Below are 19,013 nucleotides of genomic sequence, written 5' to 3'. Positions count from 1 at the left end.
TATTTCCAAAAATAACTGAAGTTACTGGTTAGTGGTACAACTGAAAGCACTGGAGCATTTGAGCACCAGGGTTCATCCACAAAGGGGGCAAATATTTAGAAGTTGCTAACTAGAGAAAGTGGCAGGAGTGGTGAGAACTGACCGGTCAAAGGGCAAGGGCAAGTGTTGTCCAGAGAGAAGTAAGTAAGGGAGAGAATGTGGTTGCCCTTTTAAGGATCTGTTGAAATGAAAGTGAAAATAAGGGTAATGGAACCATCCAAGCCTGGGCTCAACATTGAGTGCCACCAGCCCCTGCATAAACCAGCTTGCAGTATTTATAGAGACAGGGCCCATTTCAGTGGCTGCAGCCAAGAGCATGACTTGCAGTAATTGAGTAGATTATGGGGAGACAGTAAATATGGAGAAGGTGCCAAGGGGAGGAAGAAAGAAGGGAAAGTGCTTTAAGTTCTGATGCGAGCTTTGTTTTGCATGTTTTCCTCTGACCTGCAGCTCCTTAATTTTAAAACTGTATCTTACATCCAATGATAAAGGGAAAAAACCAAACAAACACCTTCCATTTCTGAGCATTTCAGCCATTTAAAAAGCATTTGCACATCCTTTTTTACCTAGAGCAACTCTAGGACAGCGGGAAGGGGTTATTACCATTCCTTATTTAACTAGGAGCTTAGTAAATAGTTCACACAGCCAGTGATGGACAGAGCAGTCAGAATTCCTGACTACAATCCCAGTGTGCTTTTCTTCCCCACCCTAGAAAGCCTCAGTCCGTGGTTCAATATTTAGTCCAATGCCAATGACTTTTTCTTTCTCAAGAAGGTAGAAATAGAAATATTTTTATGACCAAGAGGAGAGTTTATATTACTCTTGGATTAAATACAGAATGGTTTTTTATGTAAGTCAGACTAAATAGACGCCTGTTTTTTTACAAACATTCAACTTTACACAAACAGAACATTTTCAGTTTGCTTTGAAAGCAAAATACCATGTGTTGTAACTCTACAGTGTTTTAAATAAAGTTAGGAATTTGGGTTTATAACGCTGGAAATATCACAAAATCCGAGGGTAGAAGACCAATAATTCTATTTGTATATGTGTCCTCTAAAATTCTGCAAGTGGAAGAGTCAAAGGTAGACCTGTCAACAAACCAGTTATTGAATCTTTGTATTAACTGTCTAGTGAAAGGAGAAGTGAATTATTAAGGTTTATCTCCCTCATTGATTTGTAACATTGTTCTTCAGTATGCGGAGAGTTTTTAAAGCAGAGCAGTTCAGCCTTACAAAGCCATTTACTGTACTGGTTCTACACATTGGCACTCTTTTTCTCTTTATTACTTCATTTTGGAACTTTGATTGGCCTATTTCAGATCTAAGATTGCTCTAATGCTATACTGCAGTTGTATGAGGGGCTTAGTTTTCACTTTGTTCTCAGAACCAGGCTGGCTATAAATTTATCTCTGTTCTTTGAAGAAGCTAACAGTAAATTTTCAAGAGGGAAAATGGTGGTATATATCCCTACAGAGGAAAAGTAATCTCTTAAAAGCAGAATAACCTCCAGGCTACATCCTTTTAAAGAGAGACTTTCAAACAAGGACGCCTTCAACTTTTATATGTCTTCTATATTTTTCTTCAGGCTTTGTACCTACTCTTCTGCTCTCTGTGTAAGGTTTCTCTGTAATGACCCCATTCCTCCCCACACCCATTAAATCTGTAATGAAGTCATGCCGTTCCCAATTCTGATGTCATAATAACTTCCAGAGCTACAGCTGGGTAGCACATCCTGGAGATCATCTGAGGTTTCATCAGGAAAATGAGGCATAGAGACCCACAGTTGAAATACCTACAAAGTTGGGTCTCCATTCCATAAATTACCGTGTACCCTGGTGAAAATGAACTTTGCAAAGTTAAATCCAGGGGAAGGTTTCCATTTGGCTTAATTGCATTCGAAGCAGTTTGAATTACAGGCGTTGGTTTCAGTCAAGTTAAACCAGTCCTTCCCAGAGACTGAGCCATACTCCCTCATCAACAGATAATAAGATAATTGCAAATGAGGAGGTGCTAAAATAACGGGATGAGCTTGTGGCTCTGTTTCCATGTCTGACAACCTCATCACCTTTCATCTTTATTATACAGCCACCTGGAGCTGAATGTTGATGAATGAGGCACGCCTGGCGTCCTCACATGTCAGACACACACGCCTGGGGCTCCCATTTACCAGGGGCTCTCTAGCTCGCCTGGGAGCTACCAGAAGGAATAGATGTGGAGCTTGGGGAAGGCTGGGGAGAGGTTGAACCCACGACATCATCCATCCTGCCTGTGCCTTCTGATGTCATGACCAGGTGCTCTTAAGAGCTGCATTGGGAGGGAGCAGAAAGCTCCCCAACTGTGGTGACTGTTGTCAACAAAAGTGAGCCATAATGGACAGTTAAGCTGGCCAGCCTATTTTTCAGACCTCAGAAAGTTCCAGAAAGTGTTTCTTTCACCACTTCCTTCAGCCTAATTGTCCTCTTTCTCATTTTATGCCCCTGCTAGACCACCGCTCTTGATAAGGAGAGGCAGGTTTTCCGACGAAGACGCAACCAGGATGTGAGAAGCCGGTACAAGGCCCAGCCAGCTCCACCTGAACTCAACTCGGAATCGGAAGACTACTCCCCAAGCTCATCTGAGACTGTTCGCTCCCCGAATTCGCCCTTTTAATAAGACCCTTTTACTCAAAGTCCTGGCTTAACCCTTTGAGACTCTGAGATTCTTTTCCAAATTAATGTAAAACAGTTTCATCTGATCTATCTAGCACTCAATGCTTGAATGGCAAAACAGAAAGTGTGTTTTCTGGTATCTTTGTAGCGATTTCTCTTTGCTGAGTGAGATGACCACATGTTGTTTGCGAAGACGGCAACTTGCTGCTAATAGGGTCCTCAAAGGGTTAAGGCTAATTTGCAACTTTTTTAAACATAGAAACAATGAATGTGTTCATCAGTCAAACTAGGATCTGCAGTATGTAATATAGCACATGTTAACCCTCTGAGTGCATAGGATTTTGTGGAGAACCCCTGGAGAGTTTTTCAGGCCTTTGGATGTATACACACACATTTCTTGATTTTGCTGCAGATCAAGGGATGTTACTAGATGCTGAGATGTCCAGACAAGAAGGACATCTAGAACGATATCTTGCTTGTCATTTATTTTGTGGGTTTAGAATATAGCAGGCTTATAACTTACACATAAGACCTCTCTTCTTCACAATCCCATTATGAAAGGGACTTTTTTCATTGAGAGGTATGACTTTCAGTTGCTGTGAGTCCTGCAGCCCGAGTGGAGGCCGTTGGGTCTGGCCGACAGCCTGACCCAGGACATAGATGGCGTCCCACCCCCCCACCCCGGCCAACCATCACCATATCACCTCCACATGAAGATGGGCTGGTGATACCCCAGAAATGCTGCTTCCAAATCAGCTGCTGCTAGTGCCAGCACAGACCCTCGGGAGTCACCATGCCTTGTCCTGTGCGTGGTGAGTGAGGGACTGCCTGCTCAGTATGAGACGTCTACAGGAAAGCAAAAACAACTGGTGGAAAAGAGCAATAAATTGCCAGGTGCTCAATAGGGCTGGGATTTCAAACCGAAAGAGGAAACAAGGCCCCATTCTTTTTCTCACCTGCTTTTCGAGCGCTGCAGTCTTCAGCGTGAAATTCACGTAGGGTATAAGATCCATACAGAGGAGTGCTGGGGCACAGGAGCCTAGAGCCAAGTGCTTTGCAAGGTGGCCAAGGAGAAAGTACAAGGGGAGGCACACTCCAGAATGTTCTAAGAATGGGTTTTAATAAAATAAACTATTGGTAAGAGAATTCCATGGGCACCTTTAGGTTTACCTATTTACAGTCTCCCAGGAAGAACCGGATGGAAGACCTGGAAGATACCCCTGAGAATAAAACCTCTGTTCCCTGAGATGACCTTTTTATACCACTGTCTTTAGCTGTCTAGAGAGATGTGTTGTTTTTTTCCCTTTGGGCCAAGTTCTGTCTAAGACCTGCGTTTTCACTCCTGTTACCAAACCTTTCTGCCTAGCCCTATATCCCCAGTGAGTTTCTTCTAGAACGTGTTCCATTTCAGAACGGGGGCCCACAGCCTCCAGTGTGTCACTGCAATGCGTAGAGAAGAGACTGGCCATGGCGTCTTGGAGGCCAGGGTCCAACTCAAATGTCCTGCTAAGGTTTGCTCAGCTCTATGACCCAGGAGACAACCAGTGAGTGATGTCTCATGAGATTTGCAACTGGATGGCTAAACAGCACTTACTATCTCTGTTCTGAATATACTTCAGTATCTGAAAGTCTTGAAATTCGTATAGTCGGTTCTTTATTTTCAAACACATGTTGGTCTTCAATTGCTGCTTTTCACTCTTCAACTTATAAACTATAGTCTGTGTTAACATACATTTTAAAAATCACAACACGCCGTGACTTTTGCAACAGAGTTTCCCCAGTTTTTTTTGCTTTTCCACATTTTGGTTTATCTCTTTGGTCCATGTTGTCCTGTCATATAAACAGTAGATCATTTATTGAGAGTTTTCTCCCCTTTTAGAGAGTTCTGAAATGATAGCACACAGCATCAGAAAATAGCACAAGGCAGTTGGGTTTTTTTTGGGGGGTGGGGGGGAGAGCACAGAACACCAGGAAGTGTGTTGATGTGTAGGTAGATTCCATATTAGTAAAATACCTTGAACTGGTCAGAAGTCACTGCTTTCTCTAGAACTATAAAGCAAAGCACTATTCTAAGATTAAGGAGTAGCTATATAGCTTGGCCTCAACTTTAAATGCGTGAATATGAAGAATCCTATGGACAGAGACCTACCTGCAGAAGTTTGTCACTTTCATTTCTTTGTCCAAATTACTGTTTTTCCGGTGGGCATTACATATATTGCTATAGCCTCTATGTACAGAACTTACAGTGCATGGATCAGGCCTTTTTCTGTCCAAGTCTAGGGGGACTGTGGATCCTGTAGAGCTGTGGAGTGTTTCCACACTGCAGAGGAGTAGCTTGGAGGAATGCGGGGCCCATTCAGCATGGGGATCCTAGCGCATCACTGTAGAATTTGAGTGATCTATGCTGAATAAACAGTGGAATGTGACCTGTCAAGTAGAAATATTGAGTAATCAGATGGAATGCAATCTTCAGCATTAAGCTATTGAGATTCTGAATGTCAGAGATGTACTCAGAGGGTTAACAGACAAGCACAAGGCATGCTGATTACATTGGTGTATCCAGACTGCTTTGCTTTTAGCCAGTGCTTTCAAATTTTTTTCACGACATTCTTGGGATAGTTCAAGTTTGAAATAATTAAGTGGTGGTGTTCTTTAAGGAATTTCTATAACCAAATTGATCTTATTTTTTATTTCACTTTATCATAGAATAAATATGTATCATTATGGCAGTGTATCTCTGTAATTATCGATTTAATCATTGCCACAGTGTTTCCATATATTTTTTTTTTCTAAGTATTTACTATAGCTCTTATGGTGGTGGCCTGGTGATGGGGACTGTCTTTCCTTTATCGATACATGACCAACCAGATGGTATTTTCAAGGGAATTTTTAGATACATCTTTTTAGTTGGGTAGTAGACTAACTAAAGAAGAACTCCATGACTTGCATCGTGTAAATCATCCTGGTAGATGAGAACTGTTCCTATTGATGAAGACATTGTAGCAGAAATCATTTTATTCGTCATAATCAATGAATATGTGATTTGCTCCACATCATTAGAAGGAAAAGTAAGATTTCAGTCATTGAAAATGTTTTTACTGTAGCCCTCATCTAACTAACACGTGGTGCATATTAAAATAAGCAGAGAAAAAATACAAATAAACTGCTGAAAACACTCAGTGTTTTGTATTCAGTGAGACCTTCCTGCAATACTCAGTACCCCCATGGGTGGTGGTTAACAGGCCCGTCAGATATTATTGAAAGAAAGCAATATATCCATGAATGAAGGCTAAAATTGCAATCCTTTACCCTTTGAGGCATATTTCAGTTGGAAAAAGAAAAGAAAAGAAAAGAACAATTGGTTTAGCTTAGAGGGTCATGGAGCTACCGTACGACCAAGGCTCACACACATTAAATCACAGTTGTTTGCTGGCCAACGGTGCCCATTAGACGACTCTGTACCCCACGCTGAAGTACGATTGTGCTTGAGGGACAGCTTTCCTAATATTATTGTGTTGCCTGCTAGCCCTTCTCAGGGTAAGGATCTGTCAGCATTTCCAAGATAAACTTCTGTTTTCAAAGGTTTTTAATTTGACCATAAAAAGGTGCCCCAGGCTGAAGTTTGCTATATAGGGCCTGTTCACTTCCTTTTCTGCCTAATTCTCCCTAGAAAAGGGCAGCAACAACAACAAATTTGGCATGTCCCCTTCACTGTAATTGCAGAATTGTGGAAAGCACCAAGATGCAAGATGGTGGTTTCAACGTAGTGATTCATTTGGATGTGTGTTTAAAAAAAACACTAATGAGTCACCTGGCATTTATTGTAGATAACATATCTTTTCTATAATTTGTAAATTGCTATTTTTTAAACTGCTACATGATTATGATTGTGATTTTTTTTTCCCCAAAGATCTTTAGGAAACTTGAAGTTGTCAGTTCAAAAGTTAACCTTTCCTGGATGTTATCTGCCATTTCCCTTAGGAGTTTGGGCAAAATACTCTCAGACCTACCCTTACTTTGCATGTTGTGATAGAGGGTCAGATATAGGCTTCTTCTGAAGATGCAGATTTCTTTATTCAATCATTAGGTTTCAGGAAGCCATTCTTGTCTGTTGGGGAAAATAGTGATTAAAAGCACTTCCAGAATTAACATTTTGTCAATTCAGATATGGTAAGAGCATAAATCAACACATTTTATACTTTTTTTGGTTGTTCAAAGGCAAATAAATCAACACAACTTGAAGTACTAAACATCTGATTACTGCAAATGTGCTTTAAAATTGGCTCAATGGTGCTTATACATAAAACAGTAACAAATGGGGTTCCTAGGACTGTCAGAAGGAATCTTTAATTTGTATGTAATTACATACTCGAGGAGGAGGTGCTTTTAAGCCTGTCTTTTATTTTTTAATCATCTCAAATATGCAACCATCCATCCAGTAACATTAAGGGTCGTAAACTGGTGGGAAACAGGAAATTCAACATAGAGGCTTAGAATGCCTCTGGTTAGGGTGGATTTTTTCAGTTTTGTTGTTGTTGTTGATAGGCTTCAACACTGAGGCTGCCGTGATCATTTTTCAGTGATCAAGCTTCTAACTGGCAGGTGTTTTGATCATGAGGTTTGCAGTATCTTGCCCTAAAGGAAGTGCGATCGCTATAATTAAACCATACCTGTAAATTTCTTCAGCATTCTTTTTTGGTCAACTGAAAAGAGACCCTTAATGTTGCTTTACTGTAAAATTGTATATTTTTGTCTGTGATATACTTTATTGATTTAAAGTAAATAATAGTTCTAAAAGCCTTCACTGTCGGTATTAAGAGAAAGTAGGATTTTAAAAGTGATGATAAAGATGCTATAATGTCAATTCATTCCAGTCCAATCAAATGTGGTAAGAAAAAGACCTTGAATAGTTCTCTAGGGACAATTTCTCACTTGCCATTGACATTAATCTTTGATGTATGCTCAGAAAAAATAAAAAGAAATTGAAACTGGTCCAAGGTTAGAGTCATAGCCTTGATAACTATTTTTTTTAATTTTATTAGGAAATTAATAATAGCCTTTTTCATTCTGGCTGAAAGAAAATTATTAAAGGATTAGTTGGGTGTGAAATTAAATAGTATTTTGCTCATGCATACTAAAAAGGTGGGCTAGGTACTCGATGTGTTTAAACAAGTTTCTGAAAGGTTTCAATTTGGTGCAAGAAAAAAATTCAATGTTTCCTTTGAAAATACTGAATTTATCAATTGCTGCATGGATCAGATGGCATAGGTTAATCTTTGATTTTCAGAATCTTAATGAAATAACTTTTGAACGATTTGTATCCACGATTAAAGCTGGAATGAGATCCGATTTTTCCCCTAATCTCTCAGTTTAAGCTAATAAATGTAGGTTAATGTGGAATGAAATCATCTGTGATATATTATGTTTATTTATCTCAACTGAGCTTTTTTGATGTTGCCTGTTTTTATGTAAAACATGTTCTTAAAGTTAATAAAACAATAGTACTTGGTGTATGAACTACTATGTAATACCCTAGCTGCAGCGTCCACTCCTTGGTTCTCTTTGCCATAATGGAGTAAAATTTCATTTTAGTTCAATTCATAATTGACACATTCAGTCCACGAAGGAATAACCCAGCTGTGTTCTTGGGGGGAATTCTCTCTATGCAAGGCTTTAAAAATTAGTCATGCGGTCAGAGAATAGCTTTCCCACATGTCCCCCACAGCAGAGTGTATATTTCATGGGCATAATTCAAAAACAACTATTTCAAAAATGTCCCTTTTCATATATTACCTTCCTGCCTGGGCCAGTGACTTGGATAAACACAAAGAAATCAAATACCATTCAGCCCTATTCTATCCTGCAACCTATGCACAGAAGCCCTCCTGAGAAGAGTGTTGTTTTATCCACTGACCTGTAATCAGCTGCCATTTTTATAGCAATTCCCCTTTAGGCATTTCACATGCAATATTGACCATCGAGAACATTGCAAAACTGTACAATGGAACCAAATTCTTTCCTGTGTTAGTTTTTCAATGCTACGAGATTGAAAAGCCGGCCAGCAAAAGTGACTTGCAGATTCCCTGGTGTCCTGTGAAGGCGCAGAACATCTCCAAAATGGGCCCTGATGCGGAAGCCTCAAAAGGCAAGGACTCTGGGATGGAAGATGATAAAACTGCCACAGGAGGAAACTGGGAAGGAACGGCCTCTGGGGACTCCAAAGGATTGGTAGTTGGAAAGGTAGGGCTTCTCTGCAGAAAAGGAAGTTTATGCAAAATGGAGGTAAACGGGTAACAAGAGACCGGCAAAGAAGCCTCCTGGGCCATTTCTTCTAACCCCTCCTTAAACAGAAGGAAAGCTTTGCTGTGTCCTAGGAGGTAGCCCATTCCCCCAGCTCCGGGAGGAGCACCGAGGGAAGACGAGGAACCCCGCCCAGCCAGCTGGACCAGCCAAATTCAGGCTGGCCATCAGCGCTGTGACAGATGTCCCTGCCAGCTTGCCTGCACATCCAAATCATTCATTCAAATGTTTCTTGAGTAAGTGCCAACCACATGGAAGGCACTTCGTTTGGGCTTAGAAAAGAAAAGGGAAACTCTGCTGTCCATTTTTGGTTTTACTACAGATCAGAAGACTTTTTAAGGCAAGAAAAAAGTCTCCAGCTGGAAGGGTTGCCATTTATTCTGAGGCTTCTGGGTCCAGAGGTCAGATAACGTAGATGGATGCACCCTTGCCCAGTGAGACTTTTGGATTTTCATGGCAACTTGGATTTTCTCGCTTGAAGATACGTGTTTACCATCTGCCTGTTCAGCGGTGCACACAGCCTGTGGTACTTTTGGCTTTGCTCCTGGCCTCTGAGGTGGAGGGCCTCCCAGAGTCCTCTCTGCCATCTGTAATTAGCATGAGATTTTAAACCTTGTCATAGGCTAATACTGAACCGTGTCTGTTTATTCAACAAGCCTTGCCAAGGACCCACTGTAGGTGATATGTTGTGCAGGCTAAGACGAATAAGTCACAATTCCTGTTTTTAAGGCTCTCCAATCTAGTGAGAAATCTTCTACTTTGGATGTCCCTGGGTTGGGGAGACTGATTTATCGCTCACAGATGGTGGAACACAAGTTTGTCAGGGGCGCAGCATCCCTACCAGCCCTGGACCGACACTCTCAGCATGTGTAGCCTGTGGCTGTCTGTAAGCCAAGCATCAGTCACATGCAAATACATTTGCGGCCTGCTCTATTACAACAATTCACAATGCCACCCTTAGAAGACCTCTAGAAGAAGGGAAAAAAGGAAGGAGAGTAAAGATAAGAGCGAGAAGGAGGGAGGAAAGGAAGGAGGACATGAAGGTGGCTGAGCTCAAAGGTGCCTCAGTCTTACAACCTGGTGGATTATCTGGAGAGTTAAAAAAAAGAAAAAGAAAAATATTAATATTAATGTCTCCCAGCGTGCTCATTAAAACCAGTTTCAGGAGATGCTGTCTGTGGGAATCACAGAACATACCTTGGTGTGGATACAGTATGGCTTTTGCCTCTTCCACATTCCTTAGCCAAGTGAATGGTCCCCAGTGATAGGGTGCATAATAGTAAGATCTCATCCATGGCACCATCCCTGCATTTCTGCAGGAAGCAGGAGGTGGGGCTCTTCCCAAGGATGTTCTAATTCCCATCTTGTGCTGTCCATTCTCTCCTTGACTTTCAAGATCCCCTTGGAGGACCCATTCCTCACCACCTGGGAGAACATTCCCTGAAACTCTATTGCTAACAGAAATTTCAGCCTAAGAGATCCCCCTCCCCCATCTGCCCTCGAGGGCAGGTCATCTCCCATCATTAGCAAATGCCTATCAGGTGCCAAGCCTGATCTGCTGGATCTTAAGTCACAAGGTAAAACACCTAACTACTGTTTCTGCCGTGCTTGAGGTCCTGTGTATGAAACAAGTAAATAGGGAGGTATCATCCAGAACGATCAGGGCTGTGACAGAGAAAAGCATGGAATGCTTTGGGAGCACTCTGCAGTTCGTCTGTGATGGGGAGGATTCAGAGGAGGATTCCTGGAGAAGACACCCCAGAGCGAGGGCCTGAAGCATAAGTAGGAGTCAGCCAAGAGAAGGAGGAAGACACTCCAAGCCATGAGAACATACATAGAGAACATGGAGAAGCTCAGAATTGGTGAGACAGAGGCCTAGAGTCTGCCCAGTGAGGCCAGGGGACAGCTCAGGGATCTGGGTCTCACGGACCATCAGCTGTCATGCCAGAGACAGGGCAGGGACTGGCACATATCCTCATTGTGTGTGGTAAGTAAACTTAAAAATGAGACAGTTCCAGATACAGATCCCCAGGACTTGGCTAAGGAGGAAGTAAGGCAGGGCAGATGGCTCTCTAGGGGATGTTAAAGACACTTTCATAGCTAATATGGATCCTAATTACCCCCTCACAGCAATAGCAGAGGGCAACCTCCCTTTGCCAACAGAAGAGCTGGTCCCACATTAATCCTTTCCTATAAGGAATAGAATCTCCACCTCACAAAGCTTATCAGTTCACTGCTCACAGGGAAAAATCATTTTTCTCTCCTATGTTGCTCACTTCTGAAAAAAAAGAAAGAAAGAAAGAAAGAAAGAAAGAAAGAAAGAAAGAAAGAAAGAAAGAAAGAAAGAAAAAGAAAGAAAAGAGAAATTCACTGACCCTGAAAATAGCACTCTCTCTCCTTCTTCCTGGACAAATCCACATTGTCACCTCTCCCTACAGCAGGGTGATAATTAATGTTCCACCCAAGAGAGGTTTTGTTATTCCACCAGAATTACCTATTAATTTGCTGGATCCTTCTGATTAAGTAGTGAACTTGTCATTGCTGGCAGGTTATTCAGAATGTGAAATACCCTTTCACTTTCAACAGGTAAATCAAGGCCCCAAACAACGCACACATTTTCAATTTCCTCTCTCATCATGGTGCCCATTGTTCTCACCATCGTGGATGTCCCGTTTTTTAATAACATTTTCCAAATCCTGCTCTCCTGCCGAGTAAACCATTTTTGCTTCATCAATAGCTTCTATTGTTTCTACTTTCCTTGTTGTGGAGGTTTAACAGGTCACAGTGGTTTCTTAAATTGGAAAACTGAAAATTTCCTGCTCGAGGCCGGGAGGGGAGCCTCATTTACACACTTGTATCCTCTGATTTGCTCAAGGTACTTCTCCTTCCTCACAGTTTTGTGGGTTCTCCTCATTTGCCCATACCTGACTGTGCTTTTCTGCAAAAATGCTGACAGATTATGCCTGTCTTAGTATTGCTGCTTCTCACAACAGACCCTCTCTCAACACCCTTGCACTGGAATATCTGATGAAAATACACCAAGGGAGAGAAAAGGAAGGAGGCAGAAATCAGCCAGGCAGCCTGAGTCTCTAGAATGCCCAGAGTTGCATTCATGAAAGTGGGGAAAACAAAGATCCACAGCCTGGCTGACCCAACTGCCAGAGGGTATTTACAGATGAACCTCGGATCTCTTCAGTATCAGCTGAGCAGAGCCCCTGGGACTTGCTCTTAACCAGATCCCAGTGGGCAGCAATGGTGCTTACAGGAGCAGAGGATGCCCTTGGGCCTAAGGGGACACTCCTGTTAGTCACTCTCGGGATCATCCTGCTCAGCTCTAGCCCCAACCTGTCAGTAGTGCTTGCTCTCAAGTATCAGAGGAAGGCCAGGTTTCATGGCCAAATCAGGCCTCCCATCACAGGCTCCTGGCCCCTCCCAGTCTCCAGCTCCCCCCGGCAGGGTTTTAGCAAAAACAACCCTGATATGACATGGTTTGTACCTGCTCAGTCCCAGGCTCCAAACTGCTCTCTTCCCCAGGGGCCCATCTACCACTGAAACCCATGTGGCTTCCCCACCATAAATGCACACGGTTTCACTTCTCCTTAATGTGGTCCTAAATCCAGACTGGCCTCTGGGCAACTCTGGCCTTGGCCTCCATGCCTCTTACAGTCTGGAGACTTGGGAATCATTTCCAAGAAGGTTAGCTTTCACGAGAGAGGCTGTGTGCCCCTATTAGAGAAACAGATAGCATTTCGAGGTATTCAAAAGCACAGTTGGTGGGAAGGCTGTTTGCTGTTTCCTGGGCTGCGGGGCACGAATATGTCCTGAGAAATGTCCCAACTACAGGAACTCTCAGGAATCCCATGTGAGCCAGAGAGCCTGCGACATAGAGGTGGAGCTTTTCCATTCTAACTTCTATCACATCATTCTTTAGCTTTAGAGCGCAGACCTGGGCCGGGCTGCGAGTTAGCAAGCTCCTTTGCCTACCCCACGGCCTCAGGGGCACGAGTGCCATTACCAGAGTTCCCAGTGGTGTTATTAACTAGTTACCCTCAAAGAATGTGGATGCGGGGCGGCGGCACGGAGAGGGAGAGTGTATGGGGTGTGTGTGTGCAGTGTGTGTATACATGTGTGTGTATGTGGCATATGTGTGTATGGGGTGTGTGTGCTTACGTGTGTGTTTGTGTGTGGCATCTTTGTAGGCCCTTACAGATGCATGTGTGTATGTGTGTGGTGTATATGATGTATATATATATGTATGTATATGTATAGGCGTATATGTATGTGGTAAATATGTATATATGTGTGCATGTGTATGTGGTGTGTGTATATATATGTTGCATGTGGGGTGTATATATGTGTGCGTACATGTGTATGTGGTATGTAGATGTGTATATGTGTGGTATCTGTGGTATATATATATGTATATGGTTGCATATGTGTGGCACATATGCATATATGTGTGCGTGTATTTGTGTGTGGTATGTGTGGTGTACATGTGCATGTGTGTATAATGTGTATGTTTCTACGTGTGCATGTGTGTATGTATCTATGTGTGCATATGTGTGGTATATACATGTGCACACATGCACATGGTTTCTGTGTGCATGCAAAGGGGAATGGTAATTTAAAAACGTGAGTCCGCATCACACAGTGCAGCAAGCTTCCTGCTGGAGACAGCTTAATGATCTAAATGTTTGCCATCTTATTGCCCTCCATAAAGACGATCCTTGCTCTCCCACCGCGACAGTCTTGGTACCTTCTGTAACATGGGACCTAGTTCCTGGCCGGACCTGGCCCCCTAGAGCTCTATTTACTCTCCTACACTGTCTTCCATGTCGTCATCGTCCTCCACAAGCACGGGAGGCAGCTGCAGTAACTTTAGATTTGAGTAGTCAGCCTCAAAAGTCCTGCCGTAAATCAGGAAGGCACAATCTGGCACTTGGAAATGAGTCGCTCCTCTCTTTAATACAAGTTACTATATTTCAGTCCAGGGTGAGAGTTTCCTGCCTCCTGGCCTTCCCCTGGAGCTGATGCTCTTCACAGATATCCGATGTGAAAGGCTGCCTGCTGGCTATTGGCATCTTAAAAATGTTTACATGTGAAATCACCAGACCATTATCTTTCCTCCACGCGAGGCCCAGCTTTAACAATCTGCCAGTTGCCCTTGCTATTGACTTTCTTTCTTCCTGTTGGTTTGGCTGACACTAGTGTGCCTGCTGGGAATGCTCCCGGGTCCCTGGAGAGCAGAGGGAGCCTGCCATGCCCCTTGCCTGCTGCTGGGGTCGCGGGAGGGAACGGATCACATTTGTAAGTATAAGCAGGGACTCATTCTGTGCAGCAGATGAAAACTGAGGGAAGGAATTTGAAATTCCCCTTCTTCTGAGAAAACCTGCATTCCTCCATTTGAGTTCAGCCACACCTGAGAAGCTGTGCCTGACAAGGAAGTGCAGTTTCCAAAGAGCAATGCACCCTAAAAGCCAGATTGCAGAGGGAGTGGGGAGTGAGGAGCAGGGCAGCCACCCTTGGACTGCTCAAGGCAGCACCAATCTCATTGGATTCGGGAGCCATGCACATGGTGACCTGCGGAGGAATGAGTATAGGATAAGGACATAGAGCCAGGCAGTTATAGCTAACTCTTTAGAGAGCTGCAGCTGAGAATTGAAAGCCAGAAATAAAAATGTGGCTAAAAGGGAATGAGTTAATGGTGTTCTCTTTTTTTTTAAATCCAGAGAAACACTTATGTATTAAAAAGCAGAGCAGGCAGATACATTGAGAGAAAGGAATGACTGTAAAAGGAGTGGAGGCAGCTGGGTGGCTCAGCAGTTGAGCGTCTGCCTTTAGCTCAGGGCATGATCCTGGGCCCCTGGGATCGAGTCCCACATCAGGCTCCAATGAGGGAGCCTGCTTCTCCCTCTGCCTGTGTCTCTGTCTCTCATGAATAAGTAAATAAAATCTTTTTTTTTTTTTTTTCAAAAGAAAAAGCCCAGGAAGCTTCAACGTCATTCCTCATTAGGACAATGCAAACTCAAATATCCATGAGACGCCGCTTCACACTCGGTGGGATGACTAAATAAAGAAGGCAGACACCAACAAGTGTTGGAGGGCATCTGAAGAAGTTAAAACCTCATACATTGCTTGTGGGATTTGAAAATGAGGCATCCACTTTGAAAAGTAGTGTGGCAGTTCTTCAGACTGTGATAGAGCTACCATATAACCCAGCAATTCTACTCCTACGTATATGCCCAAGAGAATTGAAAACATACGCTCACACAAAAACCTGTACACAAACGTTCACAGCAGAATTATCCGTCATTGCCAAAAAGTGGAATAATTCAAATGTGATTAACTAATGAATGTATAAACAAAATATGGTACGTCCATACCATCAGTAGCATTCTGCTGTCATAGGAGATGAAGCACTGATTTGCACAACACAGATGAGCCTCAAAAATGTTACATTAAGAGAAAGAAGCTACTTACAAAAGGTCCCATAATGTATGAGTCCATTTATATGAAATATCCAGAATAGGCAAATCCAAGGATTAGGGGGAGCTGGTAGCCGGGAGTGACTGCTAGAAGGCATGGGGTTTCTTTTGGAAACGATGAATGTGTTCTAAAATGATACAGTGGTAAAAGTCGCACAACTCTGAAGATACTAGAAACTCCTGAATTGCACACTTTAGGAGGGTGTCTTCTATGAGATGCAAAGTGAGACAGAGCAGCTACTGATTTGAGTGAGGGAACTTGTGCACAGCTGGTGACTGTTGCTCCAGCTCGGTGACACTGGTCAGCCCCCAGCATGGAAATGCCACTACACTCAGTGAAAGCCATGATAGTCTAGAAAAGTGGTTATTTTTCAAAACTAAGACTTTTTTTAAAATTTTATTTATTTATTCATGAGAGACACACAGAGGGAGGCAGAGACACAGGCAGAGGGAGAAGCTGGCTCCCTGCAAGGAGCCCGATGTGAGACTCGATCCCAGGACCCCAGGATCACAACCTGAGCCAAAGGCAGGTGCTCAACTGCAGAGCCACCCAGGTGCCCCTCAAAATTAAGACTTCTATGTCCCTATTTTCTCTCTCCTTCTTCATCTGCTGCCTGTGCCCCTCCATTCCCCCAACACCCCCTCCTCTACCCAGTCAAGTTCTAATCATCCTGGGAGACCCACCAGTGCATCTCCATTTGGTGAACTCTTTGCCAACCACTCCCACCCTCACCCCCCAGTAATTAAACTGGGGCATTTCTGCTTTGTGCACTACTGTACTATTTCATACTATTTACTGTTTAAAACTCACTCTGCTATAGGGCAAATATGTTTTTGCATGCCTGTCTCTCCTTTTTGGAAGGCCAGTTCTCTCACTTCCTCTCATCTACATTTTTCTCTGTAGCATTTAGCACTGCACCTAAAAAGAAGAGGTGCTTAACAAATGTTTGGGGACAAAAGGATGGAGGGATGGAAGCAAGAAGAATGCCTTAAGAAGCAACTGGACTGGGAGCACAGTGGTTGAGTGTCCAATCACTGTGCTGTACACCTGAAATGAATGTAACATTGTGTGTCAACTATATTTCAATTAAAAAAAAGTACTCTAGCTTTTACATTAAATTACATAAAGAAATTATAATTATTGTGCCTATATACTGACTAAAGTCCACCAATGATGAACATTCATCAACAGTGAACAAATAGATTGTGGGGGTGTCAGCCCTACCACCCTCTTCCACCTAAGGGTTGTTTATCTTGTTAGTCTAAACCTGGCTTTTATTAGTTATGTAGAAGGGATGTTCAAGAAATACATACTAACCCTGAGTATTAAATAAATAAATAAATATTATTATGATGATATGATATGAGATGATAGATAGATAGATAGATAGATAGATAGATAGATAGATAGATAGAGGCAGGATTTTGATTCTCCAACCAACAGGCACCATTTCGATGTGCTAATAGCTGCAAATAACTGGAGTGACCAGTTAGCACTAAAGAGAGGTATTGACTAAATTTTAGCATATGTGGAACTGAAAAAGCAGATCAGGAAAAGTTTTGGGGTAACAATAATTTCTATAGACCCATGTCCTAAAGTGGGAAGTTGTTCAGAGTTGATATTTTTCCCATGGCAGTGAAAATGCTTGTATCATTAACCTTAGAACTTCCAGATGCCACAAAAATAAAAATACTTAAGCCCACAATGTGGCAGTGAGGAGGTATATCTCCCTAAGAGTAGTGGCTAGATGAGTTACAGTTTTATTGTTGCAAGGTGTAAGTACAACCCAAATGATTTTTTGACTAAAGAAATGCATGTTCATTGTTGAAAATTGTACATTATGTGTAAACAAAAAGGGGAAAATCATCTGTAATTCTACCACCGGGAGATAAGTACTATGAAGATGTCAGCAGTTATGCTTCTGATCTTTAAAAAAATAGAATTATCCCATATTTACATACATTCAAGACATTTAACTAATATTTATTGAGGCTTCTAGGTGGAAGAGATGCATATATCAGTAAAACAAGAGACAAACATCCCTCCCTCTTGAAGCTTATATTTTACTTGGAGGGAAATACACTATCAACATAATAAGAAAATTATTCATGTATTTCGTTGATTTTCAGGCACCATTGGTATTAGTTATTATTGCCTAATAAAAGACATCAAAGCAAAAGACATTATTTAAGTCACTAGTCTGTGGGTCACTTGTTTGGGCTCAGCTGGGTGGTTCTTATGACCTCTTCTGAGATTACTCCTCTAATTCACAATTAGCTCCCTAGGAGCTGGCCAGCTCTGCTTTCAGCAGTTTCTGTCTGTCAGTTGGGACAGTAGAGGCAACTGGGCCATTTGTCTGTCATCCATCAGACTAGCTTGGGGTTGTTCATATGGCAGAAGCAGAATTCCAGGGCTTCTTAAGAACCAGGCTCAGAACTGGCCCCTCCTGCCACAGTATATATCTATCAAAGCCAGCTAGCATAGCAGGCAGGTAGGGAAATAGAGGGGCTACAAAATAAAAGAGGGGAGGGGATAAAAAGAAGGGAATAATCACAAAAGTTTCTGCAAACAATCCATCATACATCAACTGTAACGTGCACCATCATCCTATACACTACTCTAAAAGAGAAAAGTGGGGCGCCTGATTGGCTCAGTCAGTGGATCGTGTGACTCTTGATCTCAGGATCATGAGTTCAAGCCCCACGATGGGTATAGTTTACTTAAGAAAATTAAAAAATAAAAGAGAAAAGCTGCCCATAAATTGGGAGACATAGTGATTGTCAGTTGTATCTCAGTATCAGCAATGTTAACTATAGAAATCATAACACCTCATAAGTCAATGAAAAATGGCAATTAGAAAGTCATAAGTCTATGGGGGAAAAAAAAGAACCATGAAAGGTGATTGGGAGGGATATAACCAAAAAAAAAAAAAAATGGGGAGGCAAGGTGCAGTTTTGAGTAAGGCAGTCAAGGTCACCCAGAAGGTCTGAGCAAAGACTGGAAGCAGCTGAGGGAGGAGTTACGAAGGTATCTGTGAATAGCCAGTAGATAAGGCCTGAAGCAAGAGTTTGCCTGGTGTGTTGGAGAAATGAGAAGTGTGTTGTGGTGGAGGTAATGAGGGAAGAGTGAGGTGTGGAGGACTTTGTAGGATACTTTATGTGTTGGACTCCTAGTGAGCTTGAAGCTATGAGCCTAGCTCTAATGCCTTACAAGGCATTACAAGACATTAGCTCTCTGTGTTGAGAGCTTGTGAGGTATAACAGCAAGAAGACCAGAGGAAAGACTGTTGTACCCAACCAGCTGAGAGATGATGGTGGCTTGCACTAGAACAATAGCAGTGATTCTGGTGAGGCTCAGATTCTAGGTACACTTTGAAGGTAGGGGTCGAAAAATTTCCTGAGAGATTGGATGCAGGCTGTGACAATCAAGGATGATTCCAAAGTTTTGTTTCAAGCAAATGGAAGGAGGGAATTGCCATTTGCCATGGTAGTGGTTATAGGTAAAGCCTATCTGGCAAATGGGTGGACATCAGGACTTC

At 42.5% G+C, this 19,013-nt stretch overlaps 1 protein-coding gene across 4 annotated transcripts in view; it reads left to right on the top strand.

Annotated features, from left to right (window-relative positions):
• Positions 1-8,097, top strand: part of DCLK1 (doublecortin like kinase 1) — a 341,749-nt gene extending 333,652 nt beyond the window's left edge. For all 4 annotated transcript variants that reach the window (XM_041768042.1, XM_041768040.1, XM_041768041.1 and 1 more), the window contains one exon: positions 2,526-8,097. In XM_041768042.1, the coding sequence (XP_041623976.1) occupies positions 2,526-2,583 (58 nt within the window). In that variant the 3' untranslated portion in view covers positions 2,584-8,097. The remainder of the gene's footprint in view (positions 1-2,525) is intronic.
• The last annotated feature ends 10,916 nt before the right edge of the window (positions 8,098-19,013 follow it).

Source organism: Vulpes lagopus, chromosome 8 (assembly GCF_018345385.1).
Source record: "Vulpes lagopus strain Blue_001 chromosome 8, ASM1834538v1, whole genome shotgun sequence".
NCBI classification, from domain to species: Eukaryota; Metazoa; Chordata; class Mammalia; order Carnivora; family Canidae; genus Vulpes; species Vulpes lagopus.
The sequence above is the reverse complement of the archived record's forward strand: the minus strand, read 5'-3'. Positions and strand labels throughout refer to the sequence as shown.